The 24,205-nt window shown below is 43.5% G+C and overlaps 1 protein-coding gene across 1 annotated transcript in view; it reads left to right on the top strand.

Annotated features, from left to right (window-relative positions):
- cacna2d3a (calcium channel, voltage-dependent, alpha 2/delta subunit 3a) overlaps positions 1–24,205 on the top strand; it is a 1,196,772-nt gene that overhangs the window by 1,039,686 nt on the left and 132,881 nt on the right. Inside the window, exons 27-29 of the mRNA XM_086001643.1 lie at positions 10,253–10,314; positions 14,155–14,199; positions 14,590–14,652. Coding sequence (XP_085857769.1) covers positions 10,253–10,314; positions 14,155–14,199; positions 14,590–14,652 — 170 coding nt within the window. The remainder of the gene's footprint in view (positions 1–10,252; positions 10,315–14,154; positions 14,200–14,589; positions 14,653–24,205) is intronic.

The raw sequence follows: 24,205 nt of genomic DNA, 5'->3' as shown, positions 1-24,205 counted from the left end.
AATCGTGGCCCCAAACTTCTCTTCCCCGCACTAACTGCCAGGGACCGTACCCACAGGTCCTCAGGTGTAGCTTCCTACCGCTTGTTTATGTTCCTGCCCACAGGCCAGGCTGTCAACCTTGCCAGCTGTCAGGCAGGAGACTGCAGCATGTTATTTAAATAAGGCCCTGCCGTTAAGATTGGCAGAGCCTCCACGTGCCCGGCCTTGCCAGATTTCCCACGCACTGGGGCACTCGCCTGGACACTCCTCGCCTCTCCACTAATATCCGGGCCAATAAAACAGGACTGGTGCTCTGATGATATTGGCTGGTATTACAGCGTTTTAATTCTTATTCAGCAGCACTGAGTAAAAAACAATTTTAAGCAGTGCTTATCAAATGTTTGTAGGGTAAATTTACCAACTGGGGGTATCGGTACAACAGGCTGGATTCGTGCGCGTGGGGAATGGGAAATTGAAAATGCCATTGCTCTCACTCATTCCCCACTAGAAGCATTCCTTTTCAATCATCTGTTTTGGCTGTATGCCCAAGTAATTTATTCCCATCCATTCTGCTGTGAGCTTAATTTAGCAAGCATCCACCATGCAGAAGAGAGGCTGTCAGCACCCCCAACTATTCTGCCCAAAGTTCATTCTGCCTATGCAGACCAGACGTTAAAGGTAATCTGCCTCGGTAAGGTAGATATTAAAAGAGCATAGGCTTTTTTATTTAGGCTATTTTGGATGGATTTTGCCTAGTTTTGCAGATCAGAGTGTGGAAGAAACATTGCTGTTACTATACATGCAGCCTAAATCTTTGTTTTGAATGTCATAGAGAAACACACTGCAACGAATATATTTCCAGGAGTTTAGCAAACAGGAAGGGGGAGAAATTGGCTAACCCCAGAAAATGGGCATGGGGATCACGGTACGCAATTAACCTGCGCCCCTTCATTGGATTGCAGGCAGCATGTTAAATTCACGCTGCCTGCTGCTTTACACGATTGCTGAGTGCAGCCAATGCTATCGCTGCTGTTCATTGGCTGCACATGTCAAGGGGGCCTGATACCTTGAGGTCTTCCAAAACTGTGCTGCCTGTGTCCTAACTCACACCAAGTTCCTTTCACCCACCACGCCTGTGCTAGCTGATCTACATTGGCTCCCGGTTAAGCAATGCCTTGATTTTAAAATTCTCACCCTTGTTTTCAAATCCCTCCATGGCCTCGCCCCTCCCTATCTCTGTTACCTCCTCTAGCCCTACAACCCTCAGAGATATCTGTGACCCTCTAATTCTGGCCTCCTGAGCATCCCCGATTTTAATCACGCCACCATTGGTGGCCGTGCCTTCAACTGCCAAGGCCCTAAGCTCTGAAATTCCGTCCCTAAACCTCTCCATCTCGCTACCTCTCTTTCCTCCTTTAAGACGATCCTTAAAACCTATCTCTTTGACCAAGCTTTTGATCATCTGCCCTAATATCTCCTTATGTGGCTCTGTGTCAAATTTTGTTTTATAACACTCCTGTGAAGCGCCTTGGGACATTTTACTATGTTAAAGGCACTATATAAATATAAGTTGTTGTTGGCTGGCACTACTTAAAGGCAGCCTGCACCTCTTAAAGGGAAGGTGCATTGTGGCTGCAAAAAGTGGTGCGAGTCATTTGAAAAGTCAATCTGTGCTCTGATACTTTGAGCAGTGGTTGAACATGTCAGAGAGCAAGCACCAAGGTTTTCAGACACTCCATTGGAGATCTTGGTGGAAGAGGTGACAAGAAAGGGCGATGTCCTGTATCCGCAGGGGTCAGGAGGGCCTCCAGAGAGATGCTCAGGAGGCAGTGGGAAGATGTAGCAGCGGAGGTCAATGTCAGGAGTATTGCTCCAAGAACATAGATGCAGTACAGGAAGAAGTTTAAATTTTCTCACACAAGTGGTCAAGATGAGTGATAGCAAAATACTGCAGATACTGGAAATCCGAAATAACAACAGAAAATGCTGGAAAAACTCAGCAGGCCAGGCAACATCCGTGGAGAGAGAAATAGAGTCAATGTTTTGGGTCGAAACCCTTCTACAGAACTTTTATTTTGTATGCATTATGTCAGGATTGAATTTATAAATTTGGATTGGAATGTGCATTTTCTGGTGGTTTTTATTTTTGTGTTGTCGGAAAGATGTGAAAGTCAGTGATAGAGGAAAGATAAGGAGCATGGGAGTGTTGAATGGGGAGGTGTGGATGAGGTTACTGGTATCGCTCATTAATTATTTCATCACATAAAGCCCCGTTAGAAAGGGACTGTCAAAGTTGTAGCCTTCCTTCCTCTTCCTGTTCCTCCATTTCCTGTTGCACTTCCTAAAAAAACGGGTGCTACAGAGCCCAATTTCTCCCCTGAAGATTCTTAAAGAAGGGAGGATCTGTAAATTTCTTCTGCAGTACTAATGTTTATTCCATCCCCGGATGTGTGCCACTGTATCTAACTGGAAGCCACAGAGTCTGGTGAGGTTTGGCAGGTCAATGTGAAATTATTGCTCAGATTGCTTTGAAACTATTTCATGTTTTAACTGGTACAAGATGAAGAAAGGCACCTTCATCTGCACTAACAGCAAGAGATTCTCTGGACAAATGTTACGGAAATATTACACTGCAAGTGTTCGTGCATGTGTTCTGAGTGTTTCTTTTCACTCTACACTCCCTTTTGTATGTTTTATGTGTTCTGCATCCTAATCTTGAGCTCTTAGGGGCTCTCAAAGGAGCAGGAATAAGTGGATGAGGTGGCTGGGTGTCAGTGGGGACCTTTGAGGATTGAAATGGCCCTTTGATTCCTTCTACTGAGCTCTGAGGTATCGTTGCAAATGACTCCACCAAGTTCACATTTGTGTGGCTGCCTGATTCAACCTGCATTCTACCATACCTTCTGTAATTTGGTGTTGGGTGCTGGAGGGGTCACATATGGCATTATCCTGAGAAGCAGCTAGTCATGTCCCCGCTGCCAGGCACATCTGTGTGGGAGCAGACTTCTGGGCAGCAACAAGAGCAGTGACACCTTGAATAATGGCTCTCTTTATCCAGTTCCCCAACAGTGCAACGAAAACTTCCCGCACAGTTGTACTTCTCCCCACTTGGAGGGTCCTTGACGCATCCTCTAGTGACTAGAAGCAATGTTGGTGCTCAGATGCCATCCTTCTTTTAAATGCAGGTCCTGTGAGATCCAAATCCCACAGTTCTATGGCTGAATAAGGTCCTCTGGGCAGCAGGTACTTGTCCCCCTGCTGCCATCACCACAACCACCATCTGCTTCTGCTCACTCTTACACTATGTGTCACCCACTGCATCCACTTCAAACTGATTATCTACATCTTCTGGGATGGAAGTACCTGACCTGGTGCTTGCGACAGATGGCATGACTGATGCAGCACGCTGAGAGGTGCTAGCTTCTTGGGAGGCTCTGAAAGCTGCAGCTACTTCTTGTGAAACACTGATAAAATGATAAGAGCTGATGTTAGAATTATGTCTTCATGACACCCTTTCAAATATTGTCTACGCCAGAATATACTATGTGACATTGTATAGTGTTTGTGTGTTTTCCTGGAGACAGTGATTGTAAGTGCACTGTACTTCATGCCAGTGATTGCCAATTTGGCCTGTTTGAAGCAACTCAGGGATTAGTGGTGCAGGGCCTTCTTCCCATGTGTGTCCGCTCCTTTCAGTTACGCACCATCCTATTCTAAAAGCAGAGAAGCAGCTTTGTTTAATTGATCTACTCCTGTATTTTGTAACTTATGTTTCTGAATATCATCGCATTATCAATGAGTTAATGTATAAAGGCACATTTCTGAGATTTAATAAACCCTGTACTACAGAACATAAATTCACACACAAGTCTACACAGTTACATTTTTATTTCATTTTCAATAATCAAGTGTTACTTCCCAGTTTCAATGTACTGATTTATCACCCACGCTGAGCAGAAGGGCACTTTCCCTGATCTTTAGCTGTTCCTTGGTGGCAGCTCATTACTTTCTTCTTCTTCAGCTACATCAAAGCTGCATTGCTGTTTTCAGCACGCCAAGCTCCAGGCTTCTTGTATATCAGTTGCCTTCTCTAGTTTGCAGCTGCCCTCCTCGTGTCCTTGCTATAACTGGAAACCTGCGCATGGGTAAGCCATCCATGAATTCAGTGCTAGAAATATCTGTCCGTCAGCAAACGCTTTAGATTTGATTTCATTGTACAAGCACAAAAACAACCAGCCTGTGATTGTATGAATTTTTAAAACAACATAGGGCCGAAATTTGCGGTCGGAGGCATACCTCCGGAGTACGCCTCAACCCCCCCAAAAAATACGAACCTACCTGCTGGCTCCCAGGCTTCAGAGTCTTCGGGTACTGGGCCTGCAGGTGTACACCTGCGTAAAGGCCCACGGATCCCAGGGACACAGGCGGTTCGGAAGCATCCCTGGGATCACAAGGGCCAAGCTAACCAATTAGAAAGGGGGATTTCCTTTACGAAGCCTATGAGGAATCCCCAAATCAATAAATAATGAACACAGCTCTAATAAAAATAACTATTCCCATGTTCAAAATTAATTAAAAGTCCCTTCAATTAAGCATTTAAAATAAAAATTTAATTTTTTGAACAATAATTTAAGCTCTTTCATCCAGGCCAAAATTTCTATAAACTAATTTTAAATGTTTTTGTATGTTTTAATCATTTTTGAAATTTTAATTTACCATTTATTTTAATCCTTACGCTGGTATGAGCAGGCCCTACGTCTGCTTTTACCAGGCGTAAGGATTTTGTGGGCATTTGCTGGGCAGTATAGCCCAACTCTGCGCCAGCGAAAGTGTTTCTGGGTCGCAGGTGAATGGTCTGTCTAGGCGAACCTTGACAGATCGCAAGTTCCGGGTTTTCACGCATGCGCAGCGCATGGCCCTGGAACCTGCAGGCTTACGACAGCGTACATTGTACGCTGTCTTCAGCCCCACAAAATCCAGGCCATTGTTTATTCAAATTAATATAAACACACTGCCTATGAAGTTGTGTGTTACTCTAAGTACACCCAAAGGAATCACAAAGAGAGGCATCAACATTTGAAAATAGATTTGTAACACTAAATTGAATAGCACTCAGGACACAAATGAGAGCTAATTACTTGTTTTAATGAGTGCACATTTGGATGCAGTTACATGAATTCCCCCGGTGAAAACACTCAATACAATATTTTTGTCCAAAGACTTTGGCATAAATGTTCATCTTCAACACTTATGTGGTAAACTGGCAGAGTGGATGGCTCGCTCTTTACAGAACCCGCCCAGTTTTTATATCCCATGGAAATCAATGGAAATGAAAACGGGCGAGTTCAATAACGAGCAGGTTACCTCCCAGGAGGTGAAGTTGAAAATGACCTCATTGGATCTTATTTCCCTTTGGCCTGTGATAATCCTCTAATTCATATCTTATTAACCATGTTATCTACTTGTGTTGTTAGCCCATTTGTAAGTACAATAACCTTGCTTCTGCAGTAGCTTTAGTTTAGAGAATCAAATAACAGTGAAAATACATCTTCAATCAGCAGTTTCTTGAAGCAGCACAAGCACTCTCCACAGCAGTTCCTTGTAACCTTCGCTAACTGACCAGAGCCGATTCTACATCCTGTGCTGTTGATAAAGTAAAGAGGGTCTAATTCATAGAAAAGCAACAACCTGACGATACGGAACCATTTTTCAAAAGAGCTCTGTTCTGTAACCTGCTGTAAACTAGACTCTTGCTACCCTCAAAAGTCCAAGCACACAATATGGTGTTACAAAGTGGATTGATTTTGTGTGATTTTTGGCAGGGAAAAATATTTAGACATGCCATGAGTGATATAGTTATTGTCAGTGCCAGCTGTGACTCAGTGGTGGCACTCTTGCCTCTGAGTCAGAAGTTCATGAGGTCAAGCTCCACTCCAGAGACTTGAGCATATAATCTAGGCTGACACTTCAGTACTGACGTGGTGTTGCACTGTTGGAGGTGCCATCTTTCGGTTGAGATGTTAAACTGAAGCGCCGTCTGCCCTTTCAAATGGATGTAAAAGATCCCATGGCACTTTTCGAAGAAGAGCAAGGGAGTTCTCCCCGGTGTCCTGGCTAATATTTATCCCTCAACCAATATCATGAAAAACAGATTATCTAGTCATTATCATATTGCTGTTTGAGGAACAAGTTGACTGCCACGTTTCCTACATTACAACAGTAACTACACTTCAGAAAGTACTTCACTGGCTGTAAAGTGCTTTGGGATGTCCAGTGGTCATAAAAGGCTCGTTCTTCCTTTTTACTTAAATTCTTTCGTATTCTTGCAATTCATTTCAAAGAATTGACAAACAAATTAAGTTCCAGCCTCCTCCTCTGCTCTTACCCAGCCTGTTTGTGATGATCTCAACAGGCTGCCTCTTTTTGTTCATTGTGACTTTCATTACAGGATATATTACACATTTTTCTTCTGTCACTCTGGATATTCAGCCCTTCTTTCCTATTACCTTCATCCTGTCTGCTGTAATTTGTGCCCAGTGAGTTGGAAACCCTTTGCAAACTCCCCTTGCTCTGCCATAGTGCTGCTGATATGTTCTCTCTGAACTCACCAGACTCCATTCCAAAATACATACTGAGGAAATGAAAAGCTTGTAAAAACATTGGCTTCAGAACTGTAGTGGTGCTGATTGAATGGTGTTAATAGAAGCTGTTACCGGTATTTTGGGAAGTAGTGTTAGCTCTAGCCCCTTGTCCAAGTACCCAATGGGTAGTTGACATTCCAATTCCACAGCAGAGATATGATCAAAGGTGTTCAAATGAAAAATCCTGTCATTAAAGGCCCATATTACATCACTGAGGTTTTGGCATTTGTCTTGAACACCATTACAGAGAAATGTATGGCCTCATGTATAAACAAATACCACAAACATTGCCAATTTTGTAGATCGTATCTTACAATCATCACTATTTTCATGGCGGCATTAACCCACATAAATAAACGGGTTAATGCTACCTTTAAAACAATGTACAAGGGAATGGCATGCAAATACGTTCAGCGTCCATCCATTAGTACTGCCGACAGTAATTTCTAGCCTTATGCGGTCTCTTACTTTAAAATGCAATAAATTTCATTTTCACATAATTTTCTTATTCTGTGCAGCGGCAGGGAGCCTCATCTGCTAGGAGTGAAAATCAAAAATTTGGGCACGTGCAACAGTTAAATGATCTGAAAATGATGTGCCACGTGCACCTGAATTTCCAATATACACTCTGGTGGGCAAGGTGCACACCAGGATTGGAAAATGACCCCTGTGGTCTACAGAATTAACAATGTTTGAGATATTTCTTCATATATTAGAACATCCAAAATGTCAGCTACATGGAACGTATCATTAGAATGTATTTCTATTAGTCGATCTCCCGAGGCGATACACATGAGAGTCAAGACCAAGTGTAGTCTTTGGGTGTAGTGGGATTAGAAGCTTGGGGATAATAGAACCAGGGTATACAGATGTAATTCAGACACAGTTTTAAAGTCACACAGTTTGTCCTTATTTTTGTATGCGCATTATGATTTCCTATGTTTACATTTATAATGGAAACTCTCTGTAAACTTGTCATGCTGTAATCACACCTTCCCACCAGTGGAGGTGCTGCAGTGTCACCACTGACAGAAGGATGTAATTACAGGCCGTAATTTTCAGAGGTAAGAATGGGTGGGTTGGAGGTGTGGGGGGAAGTGAAAGTTGTAAAAATGTAAAACCAACTTCAACCCGCCCACTTTCAGCTTTCACTCAGGCGGGACGGAGGTGTTGATGGGGGGTGGAGGTGGAGGTGGAGGAGGGTTGGCAATTTAAATATTATAACAAGGCCTGAAGCCTCTACTTTGACTTGATTTGCAGGTTTTACTGCAGGCGGCCGGTGATTGCAGGGCTCGGGATCCCCAGTAGCTGCAATGAGGCAGCCTCAGCCTGGGGGAGCAATCCTTGTGGGCCAGGAGGAGAAGAAGTGCTTCCTCCAGGCCTCCCAAGCTCCCCCACCATCAGTCTGCCCCTCCCCAGGGTTAGGGATCAGACCCCCCCCCTCCTCCAGGGTCAGGGATCGAACCCCCCCCATCCGGACCTGGAACACGCCCCCGGGGATCACGACCCCAGGATCGGGGATCGGACCCCTCCCAGGGATTGATCTCATCCCACCACCACCCCCCCTTGTAACCGCACCCCAACCTTCCTGGGCCCAGCACCTACCTGGTCCTGTGGCCTCCTTGTCCGCATTCCCCGCACAACTGGAAGCCAGCCTGTCAATCAGGCTGACTTCCAGGTGGGGAACTCGCCCTCTAGGTCGCACACATGCTGTGGAGTTAAAACTCCACAGCGTGCCGGGAAACCTGTTGTCTCCTGGGTCCCCCCGCACCATGCGGGTGTGACCCAGGAAAATCCATCCCACAGTGTGACAAGTTTACATAGGCAGTTTCCATTATGAATTTAACATAGAAGTTTATAATGGATAAAGGTTGACAGGAAGTTTGTGTCAATGTAAGGTTTTTAATATTTTATAGAGTATTTACTGTTACATTATGTGCAAAATAAGTATTTAACCTTTTGCCTTTTACTGCTAAGAATGCCAGAAATTTCCATTATACTGATGGTGATTGGATGGATGGTTTTTATACAATTATTTTGTAAATGGCTCACCTTTTTACATTGAGACTGACAGTAGTGCAGACTGGTTATTTCTCCTGGTAGGAATTAATTATGAGACCTGTCACATTTAGACAATATATAATGCAGTATGTCCATTCATTGTTCAAAATCATACTGAACTCTGACCTCAAAAGACAATCATCCTGTGTCATTACAATTCTCAACACATTAAGCCATCAGCCCCTAGCAGGGATCCCTCAGAATTCATATTAATGGGATGCTGAATTGGAAGCAGTTGTAGACAAAACAATCTTCTTACATAATCCTCAACAACTCCAGAAGGGGTGATAAGGAGGAGTTAGAAGATATGGCTATATTTACTTGCTCAAGATCCAAGAACAAGGTTTGGATTCTGGTACTGTCCAGAGATAAACAAGACAATAAATTAGTTGACGAAATCAGAACATAGTATTCAATGCATATACTGGTAATGACACAGGTATTGTGCTTTTGTGAGCCACCACTAGTTTCCCCCACTCCTGATGGACACTTGCAATTAAGTATACCTTCTGACAACCATTGGTCTCACATGAAGAATACCCTTGGACGAGATCTGAGAGAGCCACTGGCACCTGTGTATGCCATACTTCAGCATGAGTTGATCTTTTCAGGAAAGGAAAAGAAGAATATTTGGAGAGGTAAAAAGGCCACAGTTCTTTATTGTTTGTCCTGCAAAATATGGGTGAAAGGTAAGGTACCCAGACTTTGAGAAGCTTGTTACAAGGATAGGTTCTGAAAATGTTATACGTTTCCAAAATCAAATTCCTATGTTCAGAAATGGAAGTCATTAAAAAGTGGGGTCTAAATTTAAATTTATGGGCCTAAAACGGGCACAGCGATAGCCAATTTAGCAGGGCAGAGGCCAGAGACTGATCTGCATGGACATTCGGGCCACTGCTAAACTGGTCAGGGCCATTTTTTAGGCAGCCCTGGTGGCCACCTGAAATGAGCGCAGGCCTCATTTCAATATTGAAATGAGGTTCCTGCACTCATTTCATACCAAATTGGTAAATTTGTTTACACAAACTGGTTCTTAAAGCAAATGCTGGATGCTGCTCAAAAAAACCCTCAAAACTTCGGACATTTTGTTTTTTGTGGAATCGGAAGTAGCAGCAGTGCACCTCCTGGTTCCACAAAACAATTGGGGATCGTTGTTGGCCCACCTTGGCCCCACTCCCAATCACCTCCCCAGCAGACTTACCTGTGGGCCTTGGCACGAGGCAGAATTTGTAAGGCCCCGATCGACAAGCTGCATCGGTGTACCTGATTGGCACCCACAGCTCGCCTGAATTACTACAATGAGGCCCAAGGACAAATTTAGCTCAGTCCTCGGGCCCGTGCGTTGTGGTGCATCATCACTGTGTGCCACCGGAATCGTGCCAGGTTTGGTGTGTTAAGAAATTCAGGTCCTATTATATCAGTTGAAATATATTAGTAAAAATTGACATTCACATTTTTATTCCAAATGTAGCTATCAAAGTTCAACAATGTCCATCTATTCCGAACAGATATATTCATTTGTATATTATAAACATCAGGTGGTTGAGCTATATTCTTCTGCCTTTTCACAGCTGTAGGTATTCAGATGAAATTGGAGTTTTTTCAAAAGAAGTTCTGGACTGCAAGCCGACAGGTGAGCTACTTATATCAACATTTATGTTTCCGATTTGACTGCAAAAGATGTTGCCTGGTTTTCAAATAAATTTTTATTTTTATAATTTTTGCAAACCACATGTTAGTTACATTTGTGACACTGTTAATTATAGCAATGACTTTCTAATTCTGACTAAATTCTGTGTGTCATAGACCCATTAACTCAATCTGTTCAAATTCAAATTAATCTCCAGAGGTACATCATGTCACACAGTATAACAAACATACATTATATATTCTTTGAAATAAAATATTATATAAGTTATAAAAAGAAATACACAATTTTAACAACATTAGAACTGAAATAGTAGAAGTTGCACAGTGAATTGAATACAGTATATGCCAGGATATTGTGGACTGAGTGTCTTATCACAGTGAAAATCAATGCTAAAGGTGTAATATACAGGAAAGGCTGTTACTAGGGAAAGTATGGCACATTGGAAGTTATTTCACTATTGGCTAAGATAAATTGACACTGCTAAGACAAACTTTTTTTAAATATAGAAATATAGACAAATTTCCATTAAAATGCCCAAATCATTAGCCATTATCTCAAGAGCCAGTAAGGCAATTTTCACTTCCACAGACCACTATACTTGCTGACTTGCTCTTTTCCCAGTTGTTGCCGGTTAGCTTGGCAGGAATGTCAATTTGTACCAATTGACATTATATCAATTATATTTGATTTCAGGAATGTCTGCAATGATTGGTGGCTTTAGTAACAAGTAATTATGGCTTATCTTCCAACTGATTGTATTCAAACTCCACTCAGACCCTGAAAGGTTCGACCTCTACTCCAGCTTAAAAAAAATTCCCGTTTGTATTTCCAAATTCCCAACCCTTTCAAACTAAAGCAGCACCCATTTTTATATTGACATGGACTCTCTCTCCATAATTCCTTCTGAGCCATATGTTTGGTGCAAATTAACACAAATACACTGAAGGCGCATTGAAGTAATCATAAAGCACTGGAAGATAAGTAATGTGGTGGTATTGTACTTCCTTTAAAGGGAAGGAACACCAAAAGCCAGCATGACTCATGATCATAACTGTACATGTGGCATCCAAAGGCATGCAGGACATATATGATATCTTCTGTTTACTACAAAAGAATGATCAAGCAATGTTAAATCAAACTAGACTGTATATCTAAGTGTCTAATTGTTAAAATTTTAATTAGACATTATAGACTGCCCAAACTATAATGGAGGTTGGTCCTTTTTTATGGCATAATGGAGGTTGGTGCAGTATTGCTCTGCTACTATTTAGTAAATGCTGTATCAACAACAACAACTTTTATTTATATAGCGCCTTTAACATAGTAAAACATCCCAAGGCGCTTCATAGGAGTGTTATAAGACAAAAAATTTGACACCAAGCCACATAAGGAGAAATTAGGGCAGATGAACAAAAGCTTGGTCAAAGAGGTAGGTTTTAAGGAGCGTCTTAAAGGAGGAAAGAGAGGTAGAGAAGCGGAGAGGTTTAGGCAGGGAATCCCAGAACTTAGGGCCTAGGCGACAGAAGGCACGGCCACCAAAGGTTGAACGATTATAATCAGTGATGCTCAAGAGGGCCGAATTAGAGGAGCGCATTTATCTTGGGGAATTGCGGGGCTGGAGGGGATTACAAAGATAGGGAGGGGTGAGGCCATGAAGCGATTTGAAAACAAGGATGAGAATTTTGAAATTGAGGCGTTGCTTAACCGGGAGCCAATGTAGGTCAGCGAGCACAGGGGTGATGGGTGAATGGGACTTGGTGCGAGTTAGGACACGGGGCTGCCGTGTTTTGGATGACCTGAAGTTTACGTAGGGTAGAATGTGGGAGGCCAGCCTGGAGTGCATTGGAATAGTCAAGTCTAGAGGTAACAAAGGCATGGATGAGGGTTTCAGCAGCGGATGAGCTGAGGCAAAGGCGGAGACGGGCGATGTTATGGAGGTGGAAATAGGCAGTCTTAGTTATGCTGTGGATATGTGGTCGGAAGCTCATTTCAGGGTCAAATATGACACCAATATTAATCATATATTAATTATATGGCATGCTAAATATATCTAGAGGAATAACACCATTACAGCACTAATGTTTTATTCACTTTGGAACCTTGAATGTGGTACTGCACTTCTGCAGATTTGATATGGGAGTCCGAGTAAACGCAATATCGGAATTTTACAGGGTCAGATTTGACAAGTGGCACATTAGGGAAATGTTTGCTCATCCAGACTTTCTATTGCTTAATTGGCCACTGACAAGTAGACCTGTTAGACAGACTCTTTATGTCTTTTGAAGTGCAAAAAAGTAATTATGTCCATTGAGACTCTTCTGCTATGTCACTAGCTAAAAATGGCCTTTGGAATTGACTTTCAGTCTTTCAAACCCTAATTTGTTTTTAAAGTTGTTTCCAAAATGAATGGTGAATGCTAGGCAGATGAAAAAAAGTGAATAAAAGTTAAAACATTAATTTTATTTAAATAGATAATGTTTAAAAATAGATTAGGCAAAAAAGAAAGTAAAATTAAAGTTTGTAAAATGGAATAGGAAAGTGAGAGAGAATGGGAAGGAGCGAGTGGAAGGACAGGAGAGATACTAGGACACAAAAAATTAAATGGTTTAAACATTTTTATTTTCATTTAAATAATTTTTTCAAGGGTTATTTTTTATAGCTTAGAATGATTTTAATAGTGCTTGCCTGATAGCTCGGTGAGTCTATCCAGTGAGTAGCAGAGCAATGCTAGAACAGGAAGTTCCTAGGTTCAATTCCAAGTCTGTGCTGATTAAGCTGATCTCAGTTAAGGAAGTGGTGGCACTTGTACAATTGATCGTAGCCAGGATTCCGGTTCTTGATTGCTATACAGTGCTCAAAGTGAGCATCTGTGGACATCAAGGCAGGATCAGGCTCTAAGGTAGGATATCTTGCTGACACTCAAACATGAATAATGTCTATTTGGATTACATACCAGAGGCTGTCTGGTTCCCTAGCAAGAGAGGAAGGGAGAAAACTGGCAAGAAAAGAAAACTTGAAATCTCTGTCTATGTTATTGTAATAAAGTTATTCCTGACATTTGAGTAGCTTTATTACTGAAATATTAGTCTTTGTTTCAGCATGAAAATGCTTGAGCCAAAAAATTACAGAACCATCTGGTCCAGAGTGACTATCCTTTCCCTGGACCTGGCAGCAGTCTATGGGTTAAGTCTGGCATTATTTTTATGATATATGTTATATATATATATATATACACCTGTTAACAAAACTGTCAATACAACAATTCATGTCTTGTATCTTACTGGAACTACAGGAAATGATGTTATAATTAAATGCTTCCTAATAGGATAAAATATACAACGTGGAGGTTCATTCTCTACATCAGTGTATTTTGTTACATATTTGAAAGATGGAGAGACTTGCGTTTGTATTTTACCTTAACAATCTCAGCAACACCTCAAAGTCCTTCACAAACAGTGAATTAGTTTGAAGTGGAAAAGCGGTAACTATAGCTGGTTTAGTATTGCGGTAAAACCCGTGCAATTGGTTGCAACTAAACTAAAACTAAACTTGCTGTGATTTGCTAAGGCTGGCACCTGGGAAGATCTATACTTACTGGGCCTTCTTAGCCACTGGCCTTAATGAATTCCAGCAAGTTTAGTTTTGAGGTGGAGCCAACTGTATCAGACAGGTTCATATGGGGTTTTGCCAACTCTTTAGTTATTACAATAGTTTAATGCATTACGTAATTGAATGATATTAAATTTGGCACTTAATTTGTGGGGCATTTTGTACATGCCATGTCTTTGTTCTTAGTGCTCACAGTATTACCATCTGTTACAGTGTGCTTCACTCGATGGGAAATGCACTATAAGCTGTGACGATGAGGTAAGTATATTTGTTGGTTTTGCCAGCCTATACTTAAAATATATGGGCCTAGAAATTGGATCAGGCTGTACCCATTTTACAGGCATACAGCTCGGCAGTACTATCCTAATGAGTTCAGCGGGCCAATTTGCCCTGGTCCTGCTGCCGGCATTGTGCAGCATGCACTGCACCGGGATCTTTCCAGGCACGATCCAATTTCTAGGCTATGAACTTTCACCACTTTTGGTGAATTACATTGTACATATGTGCTATCCTATAAAATATTACATTTTTAATATATTAATAAATTACATATACCTCAGTCTAGAATTGCGACAGTTTGATAACTTGGTACATAACTGCTTGCTTAAAACAATATGTTATAACTGTTTGAATATTTTATATTTCCAGATAATAAATTGTTACCTCATAGATAACAATGGATTTATTTTGGTATCTGAAAATTATGATGAGGTAAGTTTTCACAACAGCCAAGTAAAACTTTTAGATTAAGCAATTTCATGAACATTTCTGCACCCATCTGTTACATAGCGTTTGAAATTAACTTAAATTAACTGGGAGCAGGTGTTGGGCGGGTGAGCAGCTGGGCGAGTGTCAACCGGCATCAGTCTGAGGATAGGCTATTTTAAATGTAGGATCCCGTTCACATCCCGCCGGCCTACTGCTCGCCCAAAATGTGTGGAAAGTAGCCGCAGTCCAGCTTCAAACTACTCAAAATCATGCAGCACAGATGCAGGCGCCCTGCTCAGTAGCCTGTTAAAATGCCATCAAGGTCCTATTGACATCCAAATTTGCATTTCATACTGAGGCTTCAGCATGAGTCAGGCAGGCATCTTGGCTGCCTAAAAAAGAAAGGCCCAGTTAAGATGGCGGCAGGCGTGAATCAAGCTAGTTTAACTGCATGCCTGCCCCATTCCCGCCAGGCTGGTTAGGTTAAGTTTCCCCCCTTTGTGTTTATGCAACAGCTAAAAACACTTATTGTACATGTGAGTCATTGCAGATGAAGTTTACTAATCTGTTCATAAAATATGATAGCAAATAAATCACTTTTTAGCAAAACGTACCATAGTAATTATCAAGTGCATTCATGCTAAAGTGTATAATCTTGTTTATGATTTCAAAGATGTTATGGTAGTTCAAAACAAGTCACCTTGTATTCAAATTCAAGTTAATTACAAAATCAAGGCAACAAAAGCCAAAATGTTTATCTACATTTGACAGCACTAGATGACTCAGAATAAACGCAGAATATGCTCACATTTCCAAATCAACAAATGTTGGCTATTTCCTTTTTGTGGTTAAAATTGTGGATTTAATCTATTATGATTTCTTATGTAATTATAATCTAATGTTGAACTTTCTGTGCACAGACATCCTTCTGAGTGAAGTAACAGAGTCTGACAGTTGTTCAGATGTTTCCAATACAAAATTATTAAACAATGTATGCAGTTCACATTCCTAATTAAAATATTTCCAAATGTCTTGTCATTTCATATCTAAGTTGTTAAAGTAATGACATTGGTTTAGGCCAGATTCATCTAGTGCTGTATTAACCATCCACTAATTTGTTTTTTTTATCTAAGATTCCAGGTTCGGAGGCGGGTCCGCTGTCAAAATTGAAATGATTGACAGCGGGTTGCGAGCCCGCTCCGAACCCGCCTCCATGTAAGTTTCCAAAGTGTCGGGTCTGCGATTTCAAACAGACCCGACACTAAGCGGCGGGGGAGGCATTTAAGATAGTTAAAAACAACAGAAAATGCTGGAAAAACTCAGCAGGTCAGGCAACATCCGTGGAGAGAAATTTGAGTTGACGTTTCGGGTCGAACCCTTCTTCAAAACTGGAAAGAAAAGAAACTAGATCGAAGGCAGGGCTGCGATCGGACAAAAGAATAAAAGAAACACAAGAAGTAAAAGAGATTAGAAGCTAGACGAGATGGTAATAGGCTGAGATTAGGTGTAAAGTGTACTGGCAGGGCAAAAGGTAGCTGCCAGGTGTGAGAGAGAAACAAAAGGAAAGGGGGGGGGGAAAGGAGTGGAACAATTACAAGAGAAAATGAAATGGGGGCCGAGCTTATGATCTGAAATTGTTGAACTCGATATTGAGTCCGGAAGGCTGCAGAGTGCCTAATCGGAAGATGAGGTGCTGTTCCTCGAGTTTACGTTGAGCTTCCGTGGAACAATACAAGAGGCCAAGGACGGTGAGGTCCGAGTGGGAATGGAGCGGTGAATTAAAATGACAGGCGACCGGAAGCTCGGGGTCACCCTTACGGACTGAACGGAGGTGTTCCGCAAAGCGGTCACCCAATCTGCGTTTGGTCTCCCCAATGTAGAGGAGACCGCATCGTGAGCAGCGAATACAGTATACTAGATTGCGAGAAGTAGAAGTAAATCGCTGTTTCACCTGGAAGGGGTGTTTGGGGCCCTGGACAGTGGGAAGGGGGGAGGTATAGGGGCAGGTGTTACATCTCCTCCGCTTGCACGGGAAGGTGCCAGGCGAAGGGGAAGGGCTGTTTGGGGTGATAGAGGAGTGGACTAGGGTGTTGTTGTGTATGTAACCGTTTACCTTTAAGGGAACTATAGAATGTAACCGTTCGCCTTTAAGAGCACTACTTTAGGGTGGCACTATCTATTGGCTCATGTATACTGTAATACCGATAGTGACCACACCAGTATATAAGGGTTGTGATACGTTAACTAGGGCAGAATCGCCCGAGCCTCTGAATAGTAAAGACGTGTTTTATTTTGTTAACAGTGGAGTCTGTGATTATTTATAATACAACCCACAGACTTAACATTGGCGACGAGTCAGGATTCGAACCCTGCGGCAGTTGTTCCACGGCGGCTTCGTCCGAAGACAGGACGTTGAAGAGAGGTTTCAATCCTCACCAGTCTGGAACCGACAGGCTGGAAGCGACAGGCATTAGGACCCTGAAGCCTCCATAACCTCGTGGGTAAGCCGCAGCGTTGGCTGCAAAGACAGGGCGATCGCAATCCCTGATAAGAGCCGCGGTGAAACGCGCGAGCGGGTAAGCCAGAGCCCGGGAGGGAGCGAGCAAGAGCCGCGCAAGCGGGTGAGCCAGAGGCCGGGGGCCGCTTTCAAGTGCGAGGCGCAGCCGGGCCATCGATCGCATCCGCTGATAAGGGCCGCACTCGGGCTGAAAGTCAGCGTAGGGGAACGGGTGATAACCACCATTGAAGTGGGCGGAGAGCACCGAGAAGCGCGGGAAAACCGCCATCGAAGTGGGCGGGGAGAGCGAGAAGCGCGGGAAAGCCACCATTTTTCGCGGGGAAACCGCTGAAGAAGAAGGAAGAAGCGGGAAACCGCCATCTTGGAAATTATTAAGAATTTCAGGAAAGTAATAAGATTTTTCAGAAAGGCTGGTGTGTTCTCAAGAAGAGAGGGAAAATAAGTATAAGTACAGCAATACTTGTGGTGTTCTCAAGAAGAGAGAAGAAAATTAATAATAAGTAAAGTAATACTTGTACTGTACTCGAAAAGAGAAGAAGATGCCTAAGCGAGGAAATATTAATGATTTTAATGCTGAAATAGAAGACAGGGCCACGTATGGGGAACGCATAGGAATATATTGCGTAGCCATATACGACAAGGCAATAACTTTGTTAAATTCGATGGGAGCAAAAACATACGGGCTCTTGAAACATCTAATAGCACCAGTTAAACCAGTGGACCAGACCTTCGAAGAGATCGTAGCAGTGCTGAAGGACCAAATGACTGCAAGCATTTCCAAATGCTACCGTTGTGGAAAGACAACGCACGACCAGAATCAGTGCTGGTTTAAGAATCAAGAGTGCAGGAAATGTGGCAAACTGGGTCACATCGCGAAGGTATGCAGGTCCAGAAAGAAGACCAACAAACAAAGGAAGCCACCACCACAAGAAAAGTACAACAAGGTGCATCAGGTGGCTGAAAAGAGTTCAGACGAACAAAATTCAGACTCAGACCCAAACAGCCAGGAGTTGGATAGTCTGAGAATCCACAATGTGGGTAAAGTAACTGATCTACAGACGATCTGGGTCACACTAAAAATAGCTGGAGTCCAAGTACGAATGGAGCTGGACACGGGATCAGCTGTATCAGTCATCAACCAAAAGGACTACCACCGACTATTCTCTCACATACCCTTAAGAAATACCAAGTTCGTATTACAGACATACACGGGGCATCGCGTATACCCCATGGGGAAAATAAGAGTCAAGGTGAGAGATAGGGGTAAAGTACACCCAAGAATGAATTTGTACGTACTGCCTGAGGGAGGACCACCACTTCTAGGACGGGAGTGGATCAAGGAAATAGACATGGAATGGCACTACCGACAAGCAATGACGAGTGAGGACTCGGTGCAGACAAGCAGCTCAGACTCTGAGCCGGAAGACGATAAGTCCAGCTTATGTATGAAAAACAAGGTTAACATTAACTCACAGACTAAGGTTGGAAAATCGATGGCGTGCATAAAGACAGAGAATTCTGAGTCTGTTCAAGCTACAGACATATGCATTACGGAGGAACACCGGGCTCGAACTCAACGCTATTTCAAAGTACAACAACAATTAGAACAATTAAGTTACCGCCTCGTACAAGAGATGAAAACAATGAAAAAGTTCTATGACACCGAATGGGAGAGTCTGGAAAGACAACAGAACCTACTGGCTCAAGCAGAGAGCGACCATAGAGCCATCGTGACCAATTACCGATCACATCTCCCTGATGATGTTCAGGGGTTAGAATATTTGCATGATCTAGAGATACAGCAGAAGGGCAAATCACGCTGCACTGAGGATTTTGTTCTGCAATTAGAGACGGAGCTAGTGCAGGCAAAGTTAAGAGAAGTTGAATCACAGGGTGCTCTTAAGGAGATGCAGAAACAAATATTGGACATGGAAAAGAGAAACGCTTCTTTACCTGATGAGAATAATGTGGCCATGTTGCAAGAGGAGCTTATAGGGGCGAAACTGAAAGAAGCTAAGCAAAGGATGTTGGAACTTGAAACGCAGAACCAAATCAGCGGTAATCAGCTATGTCAAGCAGAGAAGGAGTGCAAGGGTCTACATGAGAAGGTGCAATATCTCTCAGCCCAAAATAAGGGACTACTAACTCAGTTAAATGAAAGTAAACGGGAAATGGCTGAGATGGACTGCAAGAATAAAGAAGAGTTGATGGCAGTGAGACTTCGAGAGGCAGATAGCATAGCAGCCTTGGCTGAACTCCAACAGGAAATTGCGAAAGAAACAAATGAAGAGGAATCTTCAGGAAGCCAGGATTTTATTCCAGTTCTTCTCTACGACTCCTTACAAGCAGAGTGCGAGAAGTTGAAAAAACAGTATGAACAGGCCCAGACTACAATTCTGGAGGGGGTTAACTCAGCAACCTCCGAAAAGCTAGTTTCGTTGGAAGTATATGAGCAACTAAAGGTTGAACATGAGCAAGAAGTCCAAAGGCTGCAGGAAATTCTTGAGGAGCTCAGGGCCAAGACAGACTCATCGGTAGAAGTTCCATACATAGATGAGGATGTAGAGGTGAAAGACATGGCAGAACTCATAAAAATATGGAAGGAAGCCCAAGACAAATATGAGGCGGCAATTACCGAGGTTGACCGACTTGAAGAACAGTTTCAACTGGGAATGGGCCCTGAACATGAGCTAGAGAGCATCGAGGCGCAACTTCTCCAAGCACTGGAAGCCAAAGTACAAGAGGAAGAGAAGATGAAAGCATTGGAGAAAATGATGGATGAAATGGAGGAGTACGCTGAATTACGTCCAGGGGAACAGGAGAATGGGGAAACAGCTACTTCAGTAGAAGGATTAAATAGCCTGATAACGAAATCCCTGAAGGAAGGGAAAGGATTGAACGCACAAATGAGGCCAGGAGGGAAGGAAGGGCAGACATCCGAGGAAGAGCAGGATGAATATGATTGCTTGAAGAAGGGTTTTGACCTGTTGAGTGACACCGAATGTTATGAGGATGTGGTCTGCCCAAATTGTGATGGGAACTCCCAAAGTGCTGAAATCCTGAGGAAGCACTTAAGGTCTAAGGAACATAGAGAGTTGGTGGCGCTACAGATGGCAGCCGGGAAAAGAGCTCGGAGAGTTTCAAAAAGGCAGAAAAGAAAAAGAAGAAGCAGAAAATAATAACTGTTTAAAATATTATTACTTCTACTACCTCAGTCCGAACACTACGAAAGGTGCTAAATTTGTAAAAAAAAATCCAGGGACATTATCAAGACAGCCAGTGGGTTGTATAAGTCCGCACTGCTGGTTCAACAGGACGAAAGTACAAGCTGTTAAAAAAAAAAAAAAAAGGCTATGGAGGATGCTGTTTGGAACGAATTAATACCAGAGACTGAATTTATGAACTGTTCCCACAGAGACTGAACCTGTAAACTGATTCCACTGAGAGTATGTTGTAAACTGTTATATGACGTTGACTCCATTGAGAGTATATCTGTAAATTGTTATATGACGTTGACTCCATCGAGAGTATATCTGCAAACTGTTTATATAAAGTTGAAGATTGTATGTTAACGGGATTCTGTAAGTAATAAGCTAGGAAGGGAGGAGTGTTGTGTATGTAACCGTTTACCTTTAAGGGAACTATAGAATGTAACCGTTCGCCTTTAAGAGCACTACTTTAGGGTGGCACTATCTATTGGCTCATGTATACTGTAATACCGATAGTGACCACACCAGTATATAAGGGTTGTGATACGTTAACTAGGGCAGAATCGCCCGAGCCTCTGAATAGTAAAGACGTGTTTTATTTTGTTAACAGTGGAGTCTGTGATTATTTATAATACAACCCACAGACTTAACAGGTGTCTCGGAGGGAGCGGTCCCTGCGGAATGCTGAGAGGGGAGGGGAAGATACGTTTGGTGGTGGGATCACTTTGGAGGTAGCGGAAATGCCGGAGGATGATCCGTTGAATGTGGAGGCTGGTGGGGTGAAAGGTGAGGACAAGGGGAACCCTATCGTGGTTCCGGGAGGGAGGGGCAGGGGTGAGGGCAGAAGTGCGGGAGATAGAACTGACACGGTCGAGGGCAGTGTCAACCACAGTAGAGGGGAATCCTCGGTTGCGGAAAAAGGAAGACATGTCTGAAGCACTGGTGTGGAAGGTGGCATCGTCGGAGCAGATACGGCGGAGACAGAGAAACTGGGAGAATGGAATAGAGTCCTTACAGGAAGCGGGGTGGGAGGAAGTGTAGTCCAGGTAGCTGTGGGAGTCAGTGGGCTTGTAGTGAATATTGGTCGATAACCTATCCCCAGAGATGGAAACGGAGAAGTCGAGGAAGGGAAGGGAAGAGTCAGAGTCAGAGATGGACCATGTGAAGGTGAGGGAAGGGTGGAAATTGGAGGCAAAGTGAATGAAATTGTCAAGTTCGGGGCGAGAGCAGGAAACGGCACCGATACAGTGGGTAGACCAAACGCAGATTGGGTGACCGCTTTGCGGAACACCTCCGTTCAGTCCGTAAGGGTGACCCCGAGCTTCCGGTCGCCTGTCATTTTAATTCACCGCTCCATTCCCACTCGGACCTCACCGTCCTTGGCCTCTTGTATTGTTCCACGGAAGCTCAACGTAAACTCGAGGAACAGCACCTCATCTTCCGATTAGGCACTCTGCAGTCTTCCGGACTCAATATCGAGTTCAACAATTTCAGATCATAAGCTCGGCCCCCATTTCATTTTCTCTCGTAATTGTTCCACTCCTTTCCCCCCCCCCCCCCTTTCCTTTTGTTTCTCTCTCACACCTGGCAGCTATCTTTTGCCCTGCCAGTACACTTTACACCTAATCTCAGCCTATTACCATCTCGTCTAGCTTCTAATCTCTTTTACTTCTTGTGTTTCTTTTATTCTTTTGTCCGATCGCAGCCCTGCCTTCGATCTAGTTTCTTTTCTTTCCAGTTTTGAAGAAGGGTTCGACCCGAAACGTCAACTCAAATTTCTCTCCACGGATGTTGCCTGACCTGCTGAGTTTTTCCAGCATTTTCTGTTGTTATTTCGGATTTCCAACATCTGCAGTATTTTGCTATCGTTAAGATAGTTAAATGCTTGTTAAGCGCTTGTTAACTACTATTTTGCCAGCCTATTTCTATTTTACCACTTTTTTAATGAGGTTCACTTCAATCGGAGATCACATCAAGTAAGTATGTCAGGTTCTCTATGTCTCCCCATCGCTATGAATAGGTGACAGCTGCAAAAGTGGTATGAAAGCTACCATTTCACAGCTGTTCACTTTCCAATGTCAGAAGCTTGAGCCTTCAGGACTTGGAAGACACTTTTGAGCTGTATGCAGTTTGGAAGTGTTTCAAGTAAACTCTCTAGCCACTGTCACTTCCTTGGAGCAAGCTCTCTCACCATTGACAGATCACTTCTGTCATCTCAACGTCAGCTGCCATCTATTCCAGCAACATCAGTGCCTTTGAAAAAAATCTCACCTTGGTCCTCTGAATCCCTCCACGATCAGCCCCAACATCAACATCACCAGGCACACCAACAACAATACCAACCTTCTCCACAATCACCTGATGCTGCACAGGACACAGGGACACAGGGCATCAGCACCTGACAGCATTGCTGCCCGGGATGCCAGGGATGGCCTCACTGTGGCCAGATTTACTTCACTTGACGCTGTACACCCTGGCTGCCACATGATGCGCCAGGTTTGCACCACCGCACACCAGCACCATAAAGCATCCCTGCAATGTCCAAGCCATTCTTTTCACACTCATCAGCATTGGGAGGGGGGGGGGGAGAGTTTTGTCTCAATATTTACTGGAACTCACTAAGACACCTCCAAAGGTGAGCACAAATCTGTTTAATAGGGTAAAGTGTTGAAAATACAGATTTTAATGTTTGACAACACATTAACAGAAACTTCACATGAACATTGGCTAAACCACCCAGGTGCCTAACCTTGTGTGTTGTTAGTTCGTATGCTTGCAGTAGGATGAAGGTGAGTGTGAGGGGTGGCTAGTGAGATGGGGAAGTGATAATGTAGATAGAGAGGGATTGGTGGAGGTGCAAAGTAAGTTGGTGTGAGTAAGGATGTGCAGCAGTAGGGTAGGGAAGGCAGAGTGATGGGGATGTGATGAGTGGTACAGCAGGATGAGGTTGAGTGTGGCTTTGCAGTAACGTTTCGTGATCTACTGGGATCATTGAAAGGCTTGCGCCATTGCAGCCTGGTCCTTCTGACAACATCCCTGCTTGTGTCTCCTGTGCAATGTGCATCCAGGCTGCGTTGGTCTCCTGGGGAGGTCTCTTCCGCCCATGTGAAGGGAAGAGAACCTCCCTGCGTGCTGTGACTCCCTCTATAAGCATATGGAGGGAGTCGGGAGGGCCTGGGTGCAGCCGTGCACCTCTGTGCAGTGCTTGTCAGTGTTTGCCGCACCTCAATGCTGTAGAACTGTCAAGATCAATTTGGACATAGTCCCTTTAAGGAAACCGGCTGATGATACATCATCAAATGACGTCATCAGACCCTCATTCCTATGAGTTGGCTGCGAACCTCGCAGGGCGGGCTTAACAAGCCCTATTAACGTAAAATCATTTGGAGAGTGCGGGCTTGCAGTAGGCAGCGGGTTGGGACCGCGATACCGAACCCGGCCCCTCTGGACCCACCTCGGTCGGCGAAATCATAGCCAATGTGTCTAAAAATGAAGCTGATTGAATAACTAAAGAGTGATGAGCTTGTGATATCTATTATATCATATAACTAACCATGGCATATTCTAATAAAAGGAATATTTTGCAATAAAATAAAATCACTTGAATATGTTTGTCCTCTAATGTCTGCTCCAACCGGCCACGCAACCTCAGCCTGGGCCTCTGCCACTCCAGCTCTCCACCCCCCTATGCCAATTGGTTCTCTCCCAGGAACCTACCTTCCTCCTGTCCGGAAGCCAGCCAGGCGGCCTTGTATTGCGGCAGCCTGAAGCCAGCTTGCTGCCCCGTGGTGCTCAGTTTCCAGCCACAGCCCACCAGCCTGATGCAAGT

This window comes from Somniosus microcephalus, chromosome 11 (genome assembly GCF_052327205.1).
Source record: "Somniosus microcephalus isolate GS21.2 chromosome 11, FLI_Smic_1.0, whole genome shotgun sequence".
Lineage (NCBI taxonomy): Eukaryota > Metazoa > Chordata > Chondrichthyes > Squaliformes > Somniosidae > Somniosus > Somniosus microcephalus.
This window is presented reverse-complemented; position numbering and strand designations above follow the sequence as displayed.